Below are 24,644 nucleotides of genomic sequence, written 5' to 3'. Positions count from 1 at the left end.
TTGGTTAATAACGATCTGTATAATGCATCGCGTCAACGAAAATTCTAGAGAACGGAATAGCAAATGAGCTGAAGAAACTGCTGGTTAAGAGATACAAAAAGGGCCATGTACAACACAGATATGAAATTATAAGTTTTTCTATTATATTGCATACTGTATATCAAGAGAAATGGTACAGACCCAGTGACTGGAATTGTATTCATAAGAGACAGTATTCCAAAGCCTCGTGTATACATATTTCTATACATTATATCCCAGTATGCCATAAATTGTTGGAATTTAATGTACTTGTCTGCTCAATCATGTACGTACGTTATCGACGTATTTTCTCTCTTTACTGGAGTAAAATACATTATCATGGCGATGCAAGATTTTGGAAATGAAAATAAACTCCCTTTGATTTAGAGAAGAAAAAAAAAAGGTGGGGGCGGGGGAGAGACAAATAGGTCACTGACCTGCATAAACCAATTACCAAAAATTTAGGGAACTTAGCCGAAATACTTTTAGTAATCCCGTCAATTAGCATGTGATCTTGTAACTCTGAAGAGACACATCAAAGGTTTTCTCTTCAAAGTCCACCGGGCGGCAGATTCCTAGTGAGCTTCTGGGTGCTTGACAAGGAACTCGACACAAGCAGAGCGGATCGCGAGATTGCTTCAAGTGTCACATGAACACTCGCTGTGAGAAGAGTTATGGCGGTACGCTGACATTTCAAACGCAGGACAAGCAAAGGATTATTTTGTCTCGTGATGCGATCTTCTTCTTCTTCTTCTTCTTTAAAACGAGATTGTAATGCTAGTTCAATATGTTAAATGGTTCTCTTCGGTATCATTTAAGTAGAAGGCGTATAACTATTTATATGTGATATATGTGTATGTATGTATTTGCGTGTACGCATGTCTCTGTTCTCCTCATATCCTTTCATGAATAATAACCAAGAAATAAAACGTCAAATTAGGAAACTGTTTATGATTGCCATTTATAAACAAAGGCGCATTCCATTTTCCTTTTTTCTGAAATTGTAATTTCTTTTTATTTTCAGGATGAAAGAATGATCTGCTCAGCGGTACCACTCAAGGGCGACGAAGAATTAATATAAAATGTTCGTAATCGAAAGATGACATTGCAAAATTGTCCAGCACCGGCTGCATACCCCAAACAGCTTCGTGAGTGGGCAAAGATCATTTGAGAAAAACGCATACAAGACTATATAGCTTGAAAACCTCCGAGAATATATAGAAGAGTAAAGTACCTTGAGAGACAAATGCGTTGCAGTGTTAGTGTTGAAGCTACTGATAAGTCTTCATATATTTTACGCTACTACAAAAAAAATCCAGTTTTTTAATCAGCAAACCTCGCAACTCGAAGACATCTTGATATAAAAATAAAAAATCGAAAACTAATTCGAACGTAGAGTACAAACTTGAAGCCTCAAAACCCAAAGAAGTCTGTCCAAAAATAAAACAACTATCCAAAAAAAGCAACCGTTATAGTCGCAAAGATGACCAGAGCCACCGTCAACATCTCCACCCTGTACTCCTCGGCGCAATGCGTCCTGTCCGTCGTAGGATCCGTAGGGGTGATCCTGCTCTTCGCGGGCATCCCGCAGCTCATCTACTCCCCCACCGTGAGCGTGGCCAACCTCATGACGTTCCTGCTGGGAGCCATTCTCATCACGACGATGGTCGCCGGGAACTCCTTCCTCAATTACAAGTACCGGAAGTTCACGAGAGCTGCGCAGCAGCAACAGGTGGGTCTTGGAAACACATGAAAGGGATTTGTTTGCACATTGTAAACAAAGACATTTATTCATTTTCTAGGTCTATTAAGTACGAATGTATAAAGTACACACACATATATATACATATTAAATCTTTGCTCGCATCGTGATCGGACCCCAGCCTCTCAAACGAAAGCTTTGCCAGGTTGCTACCAACTGACCCACACATGTCAACTTTACTTAGGAATCGCCCTGGCCTTTCTTTCCCTTTGACAGGACGGGATTCGATCCCGAAGTGAGTCATAATTTTATATCTGTGAAATGCGAGCTTGTGTGTTGATTAGTTCCATATATATATATATATATATATATATATATATATATATATATATATATATATATATATATATATATATCACTAACTTTACACAAATTTTCATATATTAAGCCACAAATAGTCCATCACTATACTTTCGGAATATATAAAATATAAAGGAAATTACATGCTAATTCTGCGATAAGAGCATTGCCAGTGTAAGTGCGCTTATATTTAATGTTTGGATGTATCAAGGTAACAATCCTTTCTGTAAGGGAGGGGGGCGGGGGCTGGCTTTAGAAGAATGAGATTGTTAGTCAGCTGGTCCTTCCACGGCTTCCAACCCACCACAGTCGTCTAAATACCAGATACACATGTCACTGCTCCAGTCCAGAGAAGGACAATAGATAGGATTTCAACGGAAAATTCCATAATTGCTTTTATAACCTAGATATATTTAACTTTTTTTTATGAGACAAATCTACGTGTAAACAGAATTGTTCAAAATATATTGTTTTTATCATCGAGCAACTCTAACAGCAAAGATATCCATAATATACTGAATGCTTTCACTGGAAACATTTTCTTTATAGTGCTTTTTACCCATTCACCGCCCCCACACCAGCACTAAACACACACAAAATGCACACATACCCCACAAAATACACATACACACCCACAAAAGACATACAAACCCCACACAAAAAAACACGCACATCCACACAAAATACACACACACATCCCACAAAAAAAACACAGACACACACCCCCCCCACCCCCACAAAATACACACACTCACCCCACAAAACACACAGACAGTCACATCCCCACAAAACACACACTAAGGCTTAGCAATCGTGGTTCGACGCTATCGTTGCTCGTGCTCCATAAGCCGACCTTCACTTGCGCACGCCATAACGAAACCGAACTGGAAAGTGAACGAGAATGCACAGCAGAACACTAAGATGGATGTTGACCTTTTTTGGGAGTTCATTATTCACACCCAAAAGCCAAGCTGGAAAAGGCGCCTCCCTCCCCCCGAAATACTGCCATTATGACAGATGGGTCCACAGGGGTGCTCCTCTCAGCTGTGAAAAACAAAGGTTTAGGAAACAGCCTTGGGATACACCTTTTTTTTTTTTTTTTTTTTTTTTTTTTTTTAACTGCAATTGTCGGTTGGTTTGCGGGTTTTCTTTGTCTTGAGGCGCTCTTTGTTTTTACTTTGTGTCTTGTGTTCCTAACGTTTTGTTCAATGTATTTTTGTTGCTTTATGATGAAACTGCCATTGACAACTGTAGTTTGGCATACAGGTTCCTTAACATATACCAACGAGAATTATTTTTCGTTATTTTACGTCTATTATTCTGATCGTATCGTATATTCTAATTATTCTCATATTTAGGATAAAACACATTTTTCTTTATAAATTTTAAATTTTTTGCCCAGTGTTCAAAGTCTCCTACATCTTACGCAAGGTAATATTCGGTTTCATCTATTGTATTCTTACGCTTCGTAATATCTAATCTTTTAAAACTGTGATTTATGGCAAGTTCTAGTACTTTTCAACATGGTAAATGTAAAGAACCGATCGGCAAATTTTATACTATATTTTGCTTTATAGAAGTAGAATTACAGCAATTTGGATAAAGACAGAATTTCGAAACTTAGCGGTTTCAAGTTAATTACATTCTTAACAGTAGTCTGAAAGAGAACTGTGCCAGTGAATCTGCCTTCTCTCTCTCTCTCTCTCTCTCTCTCTCTCTCTCTCTCTGCATAATGAAATCCACGCTGAAATACCGGCATTCTTAAAAAAAAACAAAAAACTAGTCACGTTATTTCACAATGCATAAAAGGCGCTCTTTTACAGCATAACTAAGCGACTTCGTTTCACAACACCAAGTTACCTTTCATCTGCCATGGCCATGTGCACCTTTTACCAACTCACCACCCCCCTGAACATACCCGCCCCCTCTCCCCCTCCAACATCCCCAATTTTTCAGACCCTTGGCGAAACCATTCACAAATTATTGTGTATGAAACATTTTCAGAGAGGCTGCGTATGAATTTATAATTTTCGATCATTTCAAGGATACGTTTTTGTGTACGTAAATATTTGAACATTTTATCTTCTATTTGAGCTGTAGAGTATGGTGTGTGTTATTTTGGTGGGGCCAGGGAGGCGGGGCGGGTTGTGGGTGGGTGGGGGGGTTAGCTAGGGGCAAGCTGGGGGCGTTTTTATTCAAGGGCAACGCTCCCCTGTTTCCCTGTAACCGTGTCAGTCTGTAACGACGAAGTCCGTCAGCTAACGGGTCGCTGGTCTTTATTTCCCTTTTTTGCCTGAAATAAATAGTTCCTGGCGTGACTCGGCGAAAATTGAGGAATTTTTAAGGCGTGAACTTACAGCTGGAGGAGAAGTACTTTAAGGAATCGTTTGGTTAACATCTATTCACTGGTTGTTGTCACATACGCGCCTAAAGTATACTTTTACATAGGCTGTGTTTTAATTAGATTATTTTTATTTACAAACTAATATTACTGAATTTAGGTTACAAAACTGGGTAAACTAAAAACCGGACAAAAATTTTAGCGATGTAAGTTGAATATAATCATCAGAGTAATACCGGTGAACTATAAAAACCAACAAAAGTAAATGTTAGCCATAAAAACCGAGTATTTCCTTCTTAAGTAGAATTGATCATGAACTTCGCTGCTCGTCAGAACTCTCGCTTTCTGCTGCGTCATGAGTTATTGTAGCAAATGAAGTTTTTTATTTTTTTTTTCATGTCTTCTCAAGGTTTCCTTTGTAAGGAATTCCTTTTTCCTATTTCAACGGCTCTTCCTGCTTTACGTAGGAAACTGTTCCGTCTTCCTTATTTTTTTTTCTTTTAAGACCTGATTCAGATTGTTTATTTTTTCTGGTGTTTATTTTTTCTGGTGTTTGTTTTGCTTTCTTCCTGAAGTTGGGTGTATATTCCTACTCTACACGCTCTCTTCTCTCTTCTCTCTCTCGTCCTCCTCTCTCTCTGCATCATCTCTCCTCTCTCTCTCTCTCACATTCCTCTATATATATCTATATATATATATATTATATATATATAATTATATCATAATATATATATATGTATATATACTATTAATAATATATTATATAGATCATACATATATATATATATATAATATATATATATATCATATATATATATATATTATATATATATATTATATATATATATATATATATACAAATATAATATTATATATATAATATATATATAATAATTATATATATAAATTATATATATAATATATAATAATATATATAATAATATATATTATATATATCTATATATATAATATATATATATATATCTTTCGGTGTGTTATTTAACGGGTTTCCTCTTTAAGAGAGTCACCATCATTTAAGAAAATTTCTTCTCTAAGGTTAACTAACTGAAAACTTGAATCTACGGGAAACGGACAAGAACGGCCTAATGTCAAGAAAGCCATTCTTTAACCCATTAACACCCTTTTGGTCAGCAAAGAAATACAAGACTAACGGGATACAAGACATTGACAGATAGGTGAGGGGGGTCCATTAATCTCACTTTTATCCGGCGAAAAACAAGTGAGTGAGTGCGAGAGAGAGAAACTAATGTAAACAATGTTCGTGACGTCACGTCCGCTCATACCAGCGTGGAGAAGCCTTCTGTATATTCTGATAATTCGAAGAAATCCCGCGGCAAGGACTTTCAGCAGGTATTCCCATCAACTTTCATTAGGATATATTATTTCTTAGGAACTTTCAAGGGAATTCCTACTCCACGGACTTGGTATGTTGAACACGTTTAATACAGAAATTCAATTTTTTTTAAATTTTTAGTCTAAGACACTCTTCATACAGAATATCAGACGGAAATCATTAGTGTACATAAAAAGTTAAATGTGATATAATGAATTAAACGCGAAAAAAAGGATGAAAATGAATTGTTGAATAATGATATACGATCATAATTTTACTTACGTGCAATTTACGACAAGAAGAATCCACGAATATAAAATATAAATTAAATTTAATTTACTTGGTGCAGGAAATTAAAAAAATCCCTATGAAAATCGCAAAACAAAACGAAAATATTACAGTGTATTTGTGAAAGCACAAAACCTCCTTGCAATGGCTTAACAAACAAATATTTGTCTGCTTATAAGTGCAAACTTCAGTGAATTGCAAATGAAGCTATACGCATTCATCTCTCGAATCGTGGCAAGACACGTGACACACGATGACTGCAAGCAATTCGGGTGTGCGTTTCTTGGTCCACATGGAAGTTTGCATGAAGTCATTGCGTCATGCCTTAATGAGATGGCGCTCTTCGAATGAATTCATTTGTTATATGAATAGGCAAAACCTAAGTACCACAAAGTAAGGACAACATAAAGAAAGCGTAGATATTCATACCGATGTAATGAAACGTTAACGTTTTCATGAATATGAAATGTGAAAATGGAGTATTTTTAAGAGTTTCTGTTCTCAGATATTTGGATTAACTGTGTTCGTATTTATCAGCATCATTTACATTATATTTCCTAAGATTTTATTTAAATTATTGTTTGTTTTGTTTTGTGCTGATTTTCATACATTCATATTTAAAACTACAGTATTTGCTGTGCGTGGTTTAGCTGGATTGAAGTACAGGGTGTCCATAAAGTCTACGTACCATTACAAGTATTTATTGCTCAGAATGTTACTGGGACTTCATGGACACCCTGTACATCATTCATTCAGTCACCCTTGTGATTCTTATCCGCCCATATTAAAAACTCCAAATTAAAGACTCCATTAACACGGATAAACAAGGACGCAAAACAATTATCACGCGTTTCCTAATTCATCTTAAAATACCTGAATCAGGGGATTATGGCCCTTAAACTTCCTAGGCGTAAGGAGTGTTACGAAAATGCAGACAATTCGTGGAGGCATGACACGTTATTATCCGTACAGCCAGACTAACAAAGAGGAAGTTGATTAACACATTCCCAGCTTGTAAGTCACGGAAAGGTATATATGTACAATGAGTTCCGCGGAAGACTGTCGTAACGTCACGGGGGAGATGACGCAATCGACTGTTTCTCGATTTGTCAACAACAAGTTTTGCTTTCTTTTCTTGTTTCTTGTTTCTGAAGCAAGAGACAAACACCGTTAGTGGACTACTTCCATTTCCTTTCTAAGAATCAAGTCTTTTCTTTTGGAGTGGGAAGGTAGGGGGGGCAGGGGGAGGGGGGCGGGCCGCGATTACGGTCTTCTCCAGCCGTTTTCAAAGATTGAAGAAGACGTTACTCTCTTTCGGATTTCTGAAGGATTTTTTTTCTTTTTTACAGATATTCATGTTTGGTTCGATCACTGTTAGGCTTGGCTTCATATGAGAGTTGAGTTTTGATGGCGTCTTTCATATATACGTATATAATAATATATATATATATATATATAATATATAGTATATCTATATATATATACTATAATATATATATATATATATATATATATGATATATATATATAATATATAGATTATATAATACTTTTTCAATAATATATAGATAGATATATATTATATATATATATATATATATATTATATATATATATATTAATATAATTATATAATATAATTATATATGCATGAGTGTATTGGTAAAATGACTGTATACATGTATACATAATCAACTAACATTATGTAAGGCAGCAATGGCCCGTTCCTTATGCATTAAGAGTCATTCATCGATTACTTAAGGTTGCTGTGGTAAACCGACAATGCTATTGCGGTCTGTGTTCACATTACCCAAGTGGAGTTACATCGTCAAACTGCCACGACTGACTACATTTTTAAGCCAGCCGGAAGTGCACGGTGTGTTTCGAGAGTATTTGAAAAAGGAGGTTAAAATCTAATATCTCGTAATACATAAAACTAATATGAATTCGTCGTCCAAGGATTACGCGCGTGTTATGTATATGTGGAATGAAACGAGCTATATCCAAAACTATACGTACACACACACACACACACACACACACACACACATATATATATATATATATATATATATATATATATGTACTATATATGTATATATATACATATATATATAATTGTGGATCTTCAGGCTTTGTAGTAATAAGCGTAACCAAAAAAGAGCATGGAATTCAAGTAGTTAAAAGAGCATTGTGGTTTATTTCAATTGCACATATATAATATATATGATATATATATATATATATATATATATATATATATATATAGAGAGAGAGAGAGAGAAAAGAAGGAGAGAGACGAGAGAGAGAGAGAGAGAGAGAGAGCTCTGTTAGTTAATAAATTTTTAACCTTTAACTACTGGTTGAACGACTATGATATATTCATTCATATATGCCCTTCCCGACTGTCGTTCAATAATTCTTTTTTCATCCATTCAAAAGATTTCAAGTTAATCCACGCCCACTATTCCCCCCCACCCCCCATGTAGCTGTTTGAGTTGCGCATGTTCCCTTGTTCGTCATTTTTCTTACTTAGTAGAGCATGGATTATTTGCGACACTTTCCCCTTCCGTAGAGTCGAGTTACATAAAACTATTTTGCATTCTTGGTTCTTACACTATGATAAATGCAGGTTTTTTTAATGCTTCTTACAACATTTCGGTGTATTATTCGTGTATTCTGGCTATCTCTTCGTTCCTAGACTACAAGTTCTCTTTATTACATCATCATCAGCTTCATTATCGTCTTCATCACCATTTGGTCCATTGTTATCAAAGCAGCAAGAGTATTTTTTAAATTGCAAGAGGATTCTTATTTTATTGATTATCGTCACTTTTCAACCTGCACGTAAGTCGAGGTGAACATAAGTAAATGCAAATTTGCGCTAAATGGACAGAAAATCACTTACATACGCAGTATGTATGCATGTACTATGTATGCATGTATTTTAATAATAAGGAACGAGATTTAAAAGCAACCTTCGAAAAGTCATTGCAATTAGAAAAGAAAATCGAAAACAATGCAAATAATAATAATATAATAATAATAAAAAAAAAAAAGACTCGATGAAAGGCATTCCTTATTCCTCGCTCAGTGAACCCCCACCGCAGTTCTGGGAATACAAATGAGTTTGACGAGTTCCGAATAAGAATAAATACTTGTTAAAGTAAAAGAAAGAGAGATTGTAAAAGAATGGAGATAATATACATGTGCGTGTGTTTTTTTGGTATGTGTTTTGGTACGTGTCTATGCATCACGTATCTTTTGGCATTATATTTTCGGTCTCACGAAAACCTCTTAGATTCGCTTATGCAACAACTTGGCACACACTTTGCGGTGTCTTGTACTGTAAGTAAAGTACTGCTGTTCGCATTTTTTCGTCAGGGGTTCTTTAATATATATATATATACTACCTATATAAATAAATTTATATAGTATACGTATATTTATGTATGTGTGTACATTTAAATAAAAAATTCAAATATAACTTGAAATTTAGCAAATTAGATAAAAAAAAAAAATTTAAAGGAGCTCTCTTGTTATTTTCTTAAACGAGTTATTCTTGTCTAAACTATCCATGCAAGTAAAGATGAACCGAGCTGGAATCCTTGTAAATATTTGAGGATTGTACCTTTCATTGCATGCTTACACTTGCTAGTGTGTGTGTGTGTGCTTGTGTGTGTGAGGCGCGCGCACTCGCTCGTAAGTTTTGCCCAGCTAGCATGATCAAATACAGTCCATGGCGTAGAAGGAAACGCTATCATTTCACGATCAACGAACCGCTGACGAACTACGAACTGAAACTAATTTAAAACACGAACCCGTCAATCACGAACTGGACGAAAAAGTCCAATCGGGGTGTCATTCTGACAACAAGGATATCACGAATGCCAGTTCGAATCGATCAGGTCCTGACATCCGTGTGGCGGCAGCTGTGCATGATATCCTGCATAGGAGGTTGAATTCAATCCTAGGAATACGACACCGACCACCAGGTGCATCTCTCTCTCTCTCTCTCTCTCTCTCTCTCTCAGGTGAGAGATGAGATAGCTGGGCTGATGCTGGTCGTCTCAGGTTACTAGTGAGAGACACCATCATTATCATCATCATCACAAACAATAATGTCGCCATCATCGGAAACAACAGCCTCACCATCATTACAAACAAACAAAAACCTCACCACCACCATCACAGTCACCAACCTCATCACTATCTGAAACAAATGTTTCACCATCCCAGACATCAACCTAAGCATCATCACAAACTGACAACAACCCCATTATCATCAGAAACACCAACCTCATCACTATCTCAAGCAAATGTTTCACCATCCCAGACATCAGTCTCAGCATCATCTCAAACAAAGAAAAACCTCACCACCACCATCACAAACACCAACCTCATCACTAACTCAAACAAATGTTTCACCATCCCAGACATCAACCCCAGCATTATCACAAACAGACAACAACCCCATTACCATCACAAACACCAACCTCATCACTATCCCAAACGACGGTTTAACCCATTACAAACATCAACCTTACCATCCATAGTCACTATTCGTTCCCTGGCGTAAGGTTCGACGGAAAGTGAAAGTATTCGGCCCGTGATTCCAGTTGGCTGCTTTGTGTAGGAGGCTTTTGTCTCGGGCTGTTTGTTTGTTTGCTTGATTCTCTTTCTTTCTTTCTTTCTTTCATTGGTTTGGATTCACTTGTGCTGTCTATTTGTGTATTTCGCTGATTAATTTTGACTAGCATCTAATATAATGGTAATAACAAGAATTTCTTTACCACTTTTCAATAATAATAATAATAATAATTAATAATAATAATGTTTCATGTAATATATAATAATAATATAATAATAATATAATAATAATAATCAATAATAATAATAATATAATAATAATAAGAATAATATAATAATATAATAATAATAATAATAATAATAAAATACAAGAAATAAGAGAAAAGATAATTATTATATATATAATATTTACACACACACACACACACACATATATATATATATATATATATATATATATATATATATATATATATGAACGATTTTTTTTAGCAAAACGTATCATTTAAGCCTACTGGAGGTCACCTCGTTTGACCTCTGTGGTCTTCCCAGTCAGTCAAGTGTAATGACAAAAGGCGAATTAAAAACGGATCAGCAGAGGCGGAGCTCACTGACATAACTGAATAAAAATAATAGGTATTTCCTACTGACTCAAGCAATAGACTACAAAAAACAATAAAAGTAAATAAATAAACAAAAGGTGCTTAGTCCATGCATCGTAACTTTTTTTTTTTTTATGCTTGAGGGTCTGTGGGTCTGTAGGGCTAAGTGCGCAGACAAAGAACTTTGGAGAGAGAGAGAGAGAGAGAGAGAGAGAGAGAGAGAGAGCAATTTGGCAAATTGGTTTTTTATGGCTAACACTAAAAATTTCTTATATCTCCCATGATGCTTTGTTCGTGCCATGTTCGCCATTTCATTTTCAATAAGTGGCTCAAACGATTAAGAGAGAGAGACTTCGTTATTTCTGATTACCCTATTCATCAACTAATCCCATGTTGCATGAATTGTATTTGAAATCTCTCTCTCTCTCTCTCTCTCTCTCTCTCTCTCTCTCTCTCTCTCTCTCCGTGTATTTATTAACAAATAATAATCAACGAATATTATTTGATATCGAATTCACCATGCCTTGAGAATAACTGATACGGGATATATACAAGTCACGAATGTAAAAGTGACATACATGTTCTTGCTCATGTATACGCAATTGGTCTTATTTTTATGTATACACACGCATAAGCATTCGTTCTGTGGATAGGTACACAACCTTGGTCGTCTCGATTTAAAAAGGCAAAAATAAACAAACAAAAATACATCTAAAACATTCTCATAACATCTACTTCCAACCATTAGATGAATTTACATAATTCTACAGCGCAGGAGGTTCCTTTGATACTAGGAACATGCATTATTCTAGAATGCGACCTTCCGAACAAAATAGAGCTAAAGCGACAAAAAAAATTCCCTCAGAAAGAAATATTACAAAGAAACATCAGCGACACGATAAAAAAAATGCTAGACTGCTACATTAACTTCTTGACTATAAATATGTGGCTACGCCTGTTTTTAGCACTCTTGAGACGTCAGCAGCAGCAGTAGTAGTTTGACCTTGATACTGGGTGTTGAACCGTAAGAACTCAACTTCAAGGTCTAGAGATACTGTTTGTTTATATAAACATCTATGCACGCCACTATAGCCTTTTATCCTCAGGGGATGCGGCTGCTATCCTACTGCACTTTCCCAAGCCTGCTTGCGAGCAAGCATAGCCGAATATATTCCAGGTACCTGTTGCCCTGTCGGGTCAACAGAGACCTCTCACTGGATACGTGAATTGCGTAACTGGTACAAGGTTCGAACCTGCCTATGAGGAACAAGAGTAAGAACTGATAGACTGTCAGATAACGAATTCTACAAAATACTTTACCAATAATGCAGACACATCCTACAAGACGTTTTTATCCCAGTAGTAAACGAAATTCATCAGGCCTACTATGCCAGCTCACGTTTTGCTTAGGAGCCATATGCGTTTTTTTATATCCTAGCACATGACGTGTATGTCAACAGACAGAACGGCAGTGAAGTCGCTCAAGAATTATGAATTTACACAAACACACATACTTCAAATACGACACAAGGCTCATCAGCAACGCGTCAAACCCCCTTCGACAAGCATGCATGCGCTTAACTGAGTGGTAGACAACTATACATCACTCTGTTAAACCAGTTCCTTTGTATTTATTTTTTTTTCTGACTGAATCCACTATAGATGTATAATTAATCTCACTTCTTCCCTGCTCTTTTCCGAAGTTTGTTTTATTCACTTCAGAATCCGAGTGGTCTCGGAGAAAGGAGATCAAACTTTCGAGGTAAAGTCCTTGACATAACCACTACAGCGACCCGAGGTCTATTTTTATTGCTATTCACTGCCTGACGTTTTTGCAAGAGAAAATGGCATTCGCTCTGACACTTACTCACCAGTTCTCATTACCAGTTTTGCCCTCGATGTTAAAAGTAAATAACTGAATGTATAAGGGAGTACAGACTAGACTCAAATACCAAGCAAAATTAAGTCCAGTGATAGTAAAATCAACAACAAAGCTAGTCTAATCAATCAAACGTCATCAGATAAGGGATCGATTAAACATAAATAAAAGCAAAACAAAAGTGTCGCCCAGAGGCAAGAAAACCAATTTCGAGACGTCGGCAAACCTCAGGCACAATATTACCTTCGTTAAGCCTTGAGCAAACCGCTTGGACGAGTTCCCGCCATTAGTTGAGAGCCCTCAGCCAGCTCGTCTTGGGTTAACACAGCAACCGGTTTCGCTTGGGCCCCACGAAACTCGTTAACGGACCCCGAATGGGGCCTCTATTCTCAATTGCTTTACAGGTTGCAAGTATATATGCTTACATATACAGTATATATATATATATTATATATATATATATATATATATAATATATATATATATATGTGTGTGTGTGTGTGTGTGGCGTGTGTGTGTGTGTGTAGTGTTGTGTGGTTGTGTGTGGTTTGTGTGTTGGTTGGTTGTGTTTGTGTGTTTCCAACAAAAAGATACGATACGAAGGGATTTTGAAATCTGGCGGAATTGTAAGCCCAATTACGCTCAGGTTAGTGACTCCCCCTAGTCATCGCAGGCATCGATTGAAGAAATTACCAATGCCAAATGTTTGAGTGTCCTTCAAGTACCAAATAGATTGGAGAGTACCTTAAAAACTTAATATCTGGGATGCGTAGAACGTTTGAAATAGGACACTAAACGACAAACAACGCGCGAAAAACGGTAGGAGTGATGGTTATCGCGCGGTTGCGTGGAATTCTGAGACAGGGATAATTACAGCCAACGCCATCTGTTGGCTTTTTGTGGAAGCATCATAAGAGATCCAACGGTGAACCAACAGTCATCTGTGCGAGTTACCAATTGTGTTCACACCTGCAGTTACCCTAAGTAAAAAGTTTCTTTGCTGTATTTACCCCAGCATAGTTTCCACGTTACTCTTCTTCCCAGCTTTATCCCTATTCGGGGTCGTTCCCATGTTACCAATGTCTTAAAAATTTCCACACCTGCCATTTCCTTTGGAAGTTTCCACGATTCCATTGTTCTAAGAACAGTTTCAGCACCTGCAGTTGACCCTAAAACAGTTAAAACAGTTTCCAAACATGCATTCGTGTCTAGAATACTTTCGACGTCAATTAACCTAGTGCAGATAAAGAGGGATTGAGAAATTAAAGCGAAATTCTGCTTCGAGATGAAATGAAATTGAAAAATCGGGGAATTTCAAGATTACAGGCAAAAACATTCCACTGCTCAGAAAATTGCGTTGTGGTTTTCCATGCGGTTGCAAACCGGATGTAGCGTGTTGTTTGTACCATAGGGACCTAGCCACAATATTTCAAGGAAGTTTTTCGAAGAAAGACAAGAGTGGCAGCTTCCATAAGCAACAGAATGTTACTCTACATCTGTCCTCAAAGTGTGCGATCTCTCTCTCTCTCTCTCTCTCTCTCTCTCTCTCTCTCTCTCTCTCTCTCTCGTCTCTCTCTCTCTCTCTCGCTGGTACAGTCCAACGCTTAAGAATCACCTTTAATTGCAGTACTATTCAAATGTCTATAAAAAAAACAAGGTACGTATCAATAAAAAGAAAAGTAATAAGGTCGAACTAGTGTCACTTAAAACATCAAGTCACGTTTTCCATTTCCCATGCGTTTTATTTGGAATTGAGAAATTAGAGAGAAGAAGAAAGAGACAGAATGAAGAAAAAGAGAGAAGAAGGGATGGAGAGAGAGAGAGAGAGAGAGAGAGAGAGAGAGAGAGAGAGAGAGTATTTGCAAGCACATCCCGGACACGAACGCTTCGTATCTTTGGAAATCATGGATATCAAAATCATCACGACCATCAATAGCCGGAACGTCGGGCGATGTATGAAGTCTTTGCCGTTTCGGGTATAATTTGTGAGCTATTTCTGTCCTCGAGAAAAAAAGGAAGAGGAAAATAGGCAACGCAATGATAATCAATGTCCTGCTGAGGAGGATCTCCCCATTAACCCCCAATCCCTCCCCATCGAATCCCCAAAATGGGAAGGGCGAGGGAGTTAGCGATGGCTACGAAGTAAAATGCAAAGCCATAAAAGCCGCTACTTTTCCAACTTTTGGAAGAGCAAGTTGGACAGGTAATGGGTACGAAGCCATACCCCTTTACGGCTCCTTTCCTCAGCAACGTATAAAATGGGGGTTGGAAAACATGGGACCAACACATCCCCCAAAACCCCCTCCACCCTTACAGCCTCTATAAAAGTGGGAGGAGAAACGGTTAATTAATCACTCCTCCAATAATGACAGGTGCTGATGAAGTCGGCGAGACATCAGTGCGTTCCTGTGATTTCGATCGGAAACTACTAGACGGACCCTGTCCGTTTGACAGAGCCACTCTGTCTGTCCGTCTCGAATACGAGGATTCGGACATTCCAATATGGGGTCTCTCCTTCGCGTGACTTCATTGCAAGGCGGTCGGGAGAGGAAGGTGGTTGAAGTATTTCCAACCTTGCGTTTTAATCTTAAGTCCAAAAAAAGGAGTACAAATAATATAAATTGATGGACACTCCTTGAAACATAGGGCATCTCGGCCTTAGTGATCGCTTCAAGATGCAGGAAATAACTTCCAAGTTTCGACATAATTTTTTAAGATCTAAAAGAGATTTTAAGTGATTTATATGAGTAGAATCATGTCAGATTTCGTTGCTAATGGAATAAATGCGGACCCGATCGGATTCTTAGATTCAAGACTTGATTTCCTGTCTTGGTCACAAAATAAAAAATAAAAGGTTCACCATATAAAGACTAATATAAAAAAAAATATCTTCTACATTCATTATGCATAATGGATAACGAAGTAGCATTAGTTATTAGAATGCAAATCATCTAATTTACGATTAAAATTGATAATTATGAACAACTGACCAAACCGAGTATCATTCATAAGTCTGTAAAAGGTTAACTTTATTGTTGACTGAATCTGAACAAGTGAATAATTAGTATAATTTAATAGAATTCAACCGTTTAATTCATGGTCAAAATTAATTATTGACAACCCCACGCTGGTAATTTGGATACTAACCGTTCTGTCTGTCGACTCTGTTGTTATATATATATATATATATACATATATATATACATACATATATATATATATATATATATATATATATATATATATATATATACACACACTACATACATAACATATACACCTACATACATCACTATATATATATATATATATATATATATATATATATATATATATATATCTATATATATACTAACAGACATACAATGTTAGGATTTAGAATGAATAATAAATCCACGACTGTTTCTTCAAGAGGACAGAAGATTCACACCTTCATTAATCGCACGTTCAAAAGGAATCCAGATACAAAAACACAGCCGCAGAAATCAAGCGAATAGCTGGTTCAGCTAAGAATATAGGTTGCATAAAGCGGTTTTGTTTGGGGGAGTTTAAAAAAGAAAATGACGCCAACGGTTGCTAATCGGGGATGGGAGGAAAGTTGAAGGGATAGAGGGACTGGGCAAACCCAGCAACTGAATGAAAAGGTTAATTGAATATGATAGAAAGAAAGAACAAATCTGAAAGACAGTAGTGAGTAAAACCGATTTGAGCAGCGAATAAAATGAACAATAAAAATGATGGAAAACGGTACGCGCCAGAAGACGTTACTTAACACATTGCGCAGCGCAGAGTCGGAATTGTCAACCAATGGTCGCGCCATATGCTGATGCGGTCATGTCTGTGATTAGCAGAAAATGAAAATAAATTAAAACGTAAATAAATAAATAAAACAGAAGCCACAAATACGAATTACGTCACAAATAACCTTTTGTTCCCCTTGGAGAGAGAGAGAGAGAGAGAGAGAGAGAGAGAGAGGGCAAGGTAGAATGTTGCCCACCATCTGCTAACAATAAAAATTATTCTTTAAGTCACGTATACCTTACGTACCTTTCACTAAGAATCGTTAGTGCTACGACAAAATAAAGGATTGGTGAGAACCGCCTGACTCACTCCACTAATCTAAAATACGAAAATTATATTATATTGTTATACAGGCGGTGATTCCCATAATGCATATGTTTCATTTTTTCCAACATATATAAAAATTATACCGGAAATGATACATCAGCCTCTCTCTCTTGTTCATTTTAAAATCTCGAAAGAACGCCAATTGCAAGATATATTAAATAATGGACAAACAAGTAAATATAAAACAAAATAAACGATGGTATGAACATGTAATTTTGCTCTAATAATATTTAATCTTGTTTGCCGTTTCCTTGTATACCAAATTTTGATTGTTTTCCATAGAACTGAGACTGAGATTATTTACTTACTTTTATTTTAAATGACTATTTATGTCATTCATTACTTTTGGCAAATAAATATTTATTTTGTTTATTTAATCAGTACAGAGATGAAGAGATTTAAACTGTTGCTGTCTAAACCCTATTACCATAATGCTGGAGAATGCTTGAATAATATTTTCCCAGTACTGAGAAAGTTCTTTAACAGGCACAAAAAAACATTTTTGCGTAATATAATTAGCATAATCATGAGAACAAAAAAATTCCCCCTTTTTTTGTGAGAAAAAAGTGGCCAGAGGAATTTGGATGTTGACTGTGGAGACAAGAGTTCTGAAGGACGAATTATCAGCCTTGCATGTACAACAAGAAACTTAATATCTTATGTGAGCTAACTGCCTCCACAGAGTAATACACCGTTTATTGGATCCGATGAGGTGCCTTGATATCAGCACTATTTCAATGCATTATGACGAATCGGGAGGTGACACATGAACATGTGTGCGGAAGGCAGGTTTTCTTTTGGGAATGACTTTGGCATAAGCACTGGTGGTGACATCAGAGCGAATTTGGTGATATGTTTCTGCTCACAGCCAAAATTATAAGGGACCCATCACTTGTTAATATAGCTCTTATTCAATTGCATTCTTGTCTCAACCGAAAAAATCATTCTGGTATATATTCAAGAAGAGAGAAGGATTTGAAATTAAATTAATTTTTTGTTCGGGAGGGGGGAGTTCGAAAATACTGGTCTTTTACACACACATATATGTATGTGTATACATACATGCCTACTATATACATACATACATAAAATTTTTTGTGGGGCCGCATAGACGCCTGCTCTTAATCAACTAGGATTCAACTAAACGGTTTTTCGACACTTCATAAACCAACCCCACTTCCCCCTGTCAGAGTTGCAAGTTGCTCACTCAGTTGCTAAGGCCTATGCAAGCTGCATCTAAGAACAGACAATTGATGACAAGAGAACAAGCAGAGTAGGACAATCACAACAGCTGGTAGGCGAACTCTAGAGGCAACGGAATGTCATTGCGTTTTGCATGCAAAGAAAATCTCCAATTATCATTATTATAATTTTTTTTTTTTTACAAGAGTCCAAGTTTTAACTATTTCTCCACCAGAAGTTTCATGGTTTCAAATGACAGAGCAGCAGATTCTCAAAAGCATACTTTTTGTGTGTGTGTGTGTGTGTGTTTTTTTTTTTTTTTTTAACTGGCTTATGTAGAACACAACAAAACAATTCTGGATCTTAACTTCCATTATCCATGTCATTTTATTATTATTATTATTATTATTATTATTATTATTATTATTATTATTATTACTGGTAATAACAATAATTGAAGTCAAGCATTCATTCTAACGTTACTGACATTGGAACCCGACAGAGCGGTTTAAACGTGACGAAAGACAGCTACTCCTAAAAACTTGATCACGATGGAAGACAAGACAACAACTTCTAAAAAACCAAACGAGACACTGAACCCGGTTCTCTCTCTCTCTCTCCCAACAGCGCGACAGCAACACCGCAGAAACCGCAGCGGCATCGCAAGGCGAAATGGAAGACAAACCTCCCAGCTACGAGGCCATCCTGAGCTCCGACGGCCTCCCTCCAGACTACTTCTCCGTCCTCAATGAAAAACCTCCCAAGTGAGTCACGGCGCCTTCACAGGCTTGACATAAAATAGAGTTGTTGGGTCTGCCCGCTTTGCTTTACTTTTATTCATTTATTCTCTCTCTCTCTCTCTCTCTCTCTCTCTCTCTCGGAGATACATGGTAAATTACCCGCTTAATGGATCTTCCTTTCTTACACACAAATACACACATGAAATGTACCCAGCAAATGAAAATTATACCTCATAAATATGTCTCTCTCTCTCTCTCTCTCTCTCTCTCTGAAATACCTGGTAATTACCCGCTAAATGGATCTCTCTCTTTCTTAAAACACACACACACACACATGAAAGATGCCCAGCAAATGAAAATTATACCTCATAAATCTCTCTCTCTCTCTCTCTCTCTCTCTCTCTCTCTCTTCTGCAAGGAAAGTTAAGAATGATTAAGTAACGGTCGAAAACACCTAAATTGCAATACATTAACTGACATGGTAAACGGATTCCCGAGTCAGAAATTTACTGATTTCATTAATGAGGAGCCATTTTAATTATGTCTATGGAGTAAACTGGGGTACTGAGAGATGCATCCTTTGGTCACTTTTTTAAGACAATACAAATGGAAACATTAGAGAAATACAAGGATACAGGAAGACAAAACACAAAAATCAGATATTAAATTTGAAAGACTTGAGAAGTAAGCATTCGGAGAAGTATACAGTTCACAGGTACTATAAAAAAAATCAAACTAGCCAAGAGAATCAAGGACGTGAAACTAACCAAATTAAATAATCATAAGAAAAAAAATACACAAAAACAGATATTAGCTTCATCTGAGGGTTCCGGTGATAAATTCACAAAGGCCAGCGGTAATTCCCACGAAAAGCACAGAAAGGTCTTCAAACCCTTACAGTTAGGTACAGGGCAATACCCCAGAGTGTATAACGAAACCACGAGTCGGGGACTGCCCTTCTTCTAATGCACTTCCGTTTCCCATTTTTAATGTCGCGGTTCTTTGGAAGCCCAGAAATCAAAATCTGCATCCAAACAGAATGAAAAGAGAGGAAGAAATTACTTCAAAACAACTTCACACTCACTGAGGCGGTGGAGCAAATCTCCCACCAACCAGTCAATGTTGAGTGAACAATTTTCACCTCTGTGATAATTCCCACGCAGATTTTTGGGGGTCACTGCCTGCGACGCGGTTGATAAAGCAGAAAGAATTAGTAAGAGTGAATGATGATGGTGTGTGTGAGAAGGGTTAAGGAATGTATGCATATAATAGAAATTTATAAATAATTTATAGATAAGCAAATGAGAACACGGATGTATTCGCCAGGATTCTGAATATGAGCGTTCTATCGCGACCACGCACGTACTGCATATGCATCATGTTCTTGCCTCCAGGAGAGAGAGAGAGAGAGAGAGAGAGAGAGAGAGAGAGAGAGAGAATCATGTGATAAAACTTATAACAGCACAAAAAGCGGCTCAGTCGAAGGGCGACGTCAAGTTCCGCTGCAGGAGAAGAGGGTCATTGCCTCGATTCCTCGTATTACCTTAAACCTGAAAGAACGTTCCACTGATCATCCGGAACAGCAACGGTTCTGTGCGGAACGTTCAGGCACATTCCATTAGTACCGATGAACTGGCGTCTCTAATTGAGGGAAAGGAATGAACAGTTGTGGTAGTAGTAGTGACAGCAGTGGCGGTAGTGGTAATATCAGGGATTTGCCTTTAAAACGGCTCCCTTGCTCGTAGTAGTAGTAGGCGGGATATGCCTTTGAAACGGCTCCCTTGCTTGCTTTATTCCTCCTTTGTTTATGTTTGGTTGTTCTCCTAAACGAGAAGCAGAAGAAAAAAAGAATTAATGCAGGAGATGGAAGACGGCTTCGAAGACTGACAGATGGCTAAGAAATTCCTCTGATTCTGTCAGTATCAACACAATACGTCTTAAATCGTCAGTTGTAAGCCTTACGGCTTATCAGTCAATGACCAGACACGAAACGAAGCCGTTTATATTTTAGGCTTTCAAGCAACAAAAAATCGTTTTGGGTTAGCCCGTTCAGGTAGCCGAACAAGTTAAGACCCTAGGATTTTCTTCCACCTTTCTCCTTCAACTGGCTGGCCATGACATGACATTCTTGACAAGCTGATCAGAATGTTTATAACTTTGGTTTTATTTGGTTTTTCACTACTTGTTCATCTATATTTCAGAAAACTTGTAAGCCACCATTTCATGGAAACCCTAAGAAACACGTTCATACACAAATTCATTTTTTAGTAAATTAATATTATACGTAATTACAGGAGAGGTTGTATTCTGTGATATTTTTCTCAGTATCCGATGCTCTGCTGTCATCTACCTTTCAAACGTAACGTTTATGGGTTATCAGTTTAATCACATTACTTGTAAATCAGCCGTATTTCTAAAAAAAAAAATAAAAGGTCAGCGATTATTTATCATATGTTTATTTGATAAGCGTTTGACTAATGTTGACACGCTATTCTACAATGATTGCTTACGGATATCTATGAGTCAGATGTTAAGATTTTATTTGCTCACACACACACACACAACACACACACACACACACACACACATATATATATATATATATATATATATATATATATATATATATATATATATATACATACATACATACATATATATTATACATATATGCATATGTATGCAAGTCATACAAAATGACAGGCATGTCAGCTTTCATATAAATAAAAATCACTCCTCAACTTAATTAATAATGAGTTTCAGATACGATTGGCCTTATTAGTCAGTCATGATCTTAATTAACGATTCCTTCTCCTTCTGCCACTCCAGATACGAGGACATCGCCTCCGGCCTCTTCAACACTGGCTCTTTCATGCCTGCGGTGCCTCTAGACGTGGATACCACTACGTTAAGTAATACGGACCGCCCTTACTCAACCGAGGGCGTGGCGGACCCTCAGGTTAGCCAGGCGAAAGGAGGAGCGACGGAAAGCACCCAGGGTGAAATTGACACCACGACGTCCCCCGTATTGAAGAAGGAAGATCCGACCGAAGTGACGACAGAAGTGGCGACGGAGAGTCCACCGGAAAACGTCACGCACATTGCGATAAGCCACGACACAACCGCCCCGAGCACCGCGCAAGAGGAAGACGACGGCCTTGCGGTCACCACCCCGTCAGAGCGGTCGCAAGATACAACAGTCACCGTAGATCTGAGAGAGGGCTCCTCCACGTCACTCGACTTGCGGGAGTCGGAATCCTGAAGACGGGCGGGGGACATTGAGTGACGTGCCAATTCATTCTCTGAAATGGTTCTGAAACTGTAAAACGTTTTATGGACCTCTTTGACATCAGCGTTGCATTATTCAATGTGTTCTCCTGAACTCAGGATATTTCTTGAAGGGGACGCGATCTGAATGAGCTAGTCGAGTGTGGTCGTTTTACCAAGTACTACCGTTGTAAATAACTTTAAAAACAGTTTCTTCTAAATGGCCAGTGCGTGTATTGGCTTACAGCTTAAGCTAAGACATGAGGACAACTGAATGGAAACAATGTGCTTGTGTCTTACCTGGAAGTGGATGTTGTCCGTAACGTCGTGATGGATGATTGAATGGAAGGTTTCAAGTGAACAAGCATTTATCTATACACTAAATTATTGCTTAGGTTTAAGGACGTTCATTGGAAGAGAGAGAGAGAGAGAGAGAGAGAGAGAGAGAGAGAGAGAGAGAGAGAGAGAGGGATGCAAAGCAGCCAACTATTTTAATATAGGATACTGATGAACGCATTTATCAGGCGACGTCTGCGTCAAGCACGCAATGGAGATATTGCGGTTCATTTAAACACTTTGTCAACCCATCGATTCAAATCCACAAAACAACTAAAATAAAGCTCCGGATCTCCAGTGATTCAGAGAACTGAGCTCAAGTTTCCCCCAAGTACTTGGGTCATGCTCCACGAATGTAGTATGCCCCTAACGTTGTATGTCCCATCTCACGTGGAGCCACGCTTCTAGTCCATTATTCATAATATAACGCACCTTGTTTACGAGGTGCGTTCTTTTTTTATTAAATAGCCTCGCCGATAACGAAAAGGAAAAAGGTGGAAATTTTATGGTAAATAAGGAATTACCCAGAGCTATTTTTAAATGCAGTTAGCTGATAATCAAGAATTTGTAAATAATCGTTGTCCGTTTTTTAACTGACTAAATTTTACCATCACCGAAAAAAACAAATACGATCTGGTAATTAGTATATTGTATTCGTTATGAAAAATTAATTTCCTCCCCTTCAGTATTCCACATATTCACCCAGAGAATCACTATTACGAAAGAAAAATAAAATGTAAAATGAAAAATGCTTACGGTGGGGTAAAGCATAAGAATAAATTCTGATGAACACCGCATGTGCTTGTATGTATATTTGTTTGCACAGGATATATTATACTGTGTGAAGGCAAACGTCCACATCTGTAACACATGTACTTAGAACGCTTAAGTATGTTGGAAATTATGTACACTCGCTCTTTGCATGTACATGTGCTTGCACGTTTTAACTCTCAGTGCAATGTGGGGAATAACATGCATATATAATGTAACAAAAACTGAAGAATATATACTAATATATATATATATATATATATATATATATATATATATATATATATATATTGTGATAATTTATAATAACGTGGAGATCGACGTAATTAAATCTGAAGATGAGGTAATACCCATATGCCTGTACATATTCACGTGAGTGCAATTGATAAATCAATAAGATTTTTTTTATTATATTAATAATAATTATTGTTATTGTTTGACAAGCGTCAATGACTTGGTTCAAGTAAATTCCCACATACACATGACAAACCAAAGGACTCCCTTAATTAAAAATATAAATCATCACTGTATCCTGGGCTCACTTTCCCTCTTATAATGCCTGTAGCTATAAAATTATTTTATAAAATACCTATTCATATCACAAATTGATGATGTGATGCAATATATCTGGTTCAGAACCGGTTGTGATATCTTACCTAATTTAAGGATGTTTTATTTACTTGTGATAAAATTGACTTTTGTAAATAAAATCTTTTTTTGTACTAAATAGCGTTTTCCTTATCCTTCATATTACGCACGGAAGTGAGATGCATCAAAACTGATATAATCATTCGTGATCTCTAGAAGATAATGAGACTGGAGCTATGTTCAGCATCTCTATACAGGATGGAGTAACAAAAATAACATAAAATATAAATACAATACAGTATACATACCTATCTATCTTTTATATATATATATATATATATATATATATATACATATATATATACATATATATATATATACATATATATAATATATATATAAATATATACACTATATATATATATATATATATATATATATATATATATATATAAAATATATAGTACATAAATATATCCAAACCTTGAAACCTGTACAGA

At 36.9% G+C, this 24,644-nt stretch overlaps 1 protein-coding gene across 1 annotated transcript in view; it reads left to right on the top strand.

The window, feature by feature from the left end:
- The window catches only part of LOC135215466 (uncharacterized), a 40,468-nt gene extending 16,185 nt beyond the window's left edge, over positions 1-24,283 (top strand). Inside the window, exons 2-4 of the mRNA XM_064250191.1 lie at positions 1,043-1,750; positions 19,070-19,206; positions 22,012-24,283. Of these exons, the coding sequence (XP_064106261.1) occupies positions 1,502-1,750; positions 19,070-19,206; positions 22,012-22,444 (819 nt within the window). The 5' untranslated portion in view covers positions 1,043-1,501 and the 3' untranslated portion in view covers positions 22,445-24,283. The remainder of the gene's footprint in view (positions 1-1,042; positions 1,751-19,069; positions 19,207-22,011) is intronic.
- Positions 24,284-24,644: the final 361 nt, after the last annotated feature.

The sequence above is a fragment of the Macrobrachium nipponense genome, chromosome 5 (genome assembly GCF_015104395.2).
Source record: "Macrobrachium nipponense isolate FS-2020 chromosome 5, ASM1510439v2, whole genome shotgun sequence".
In the NCBI taxonomy this organism is placed as follows: Eukaryota; Metazoa; Arthropoda; class Malacostraca; order Decapoda; family Palaemonidae; genus Macrobrachium; species Macrobrachium nipponense.
The sequence above is the reverse complement of the archived record's forward strand: the minus strand, read 5'-3'. Positions and strand labels throughout refer to the sequence as shown.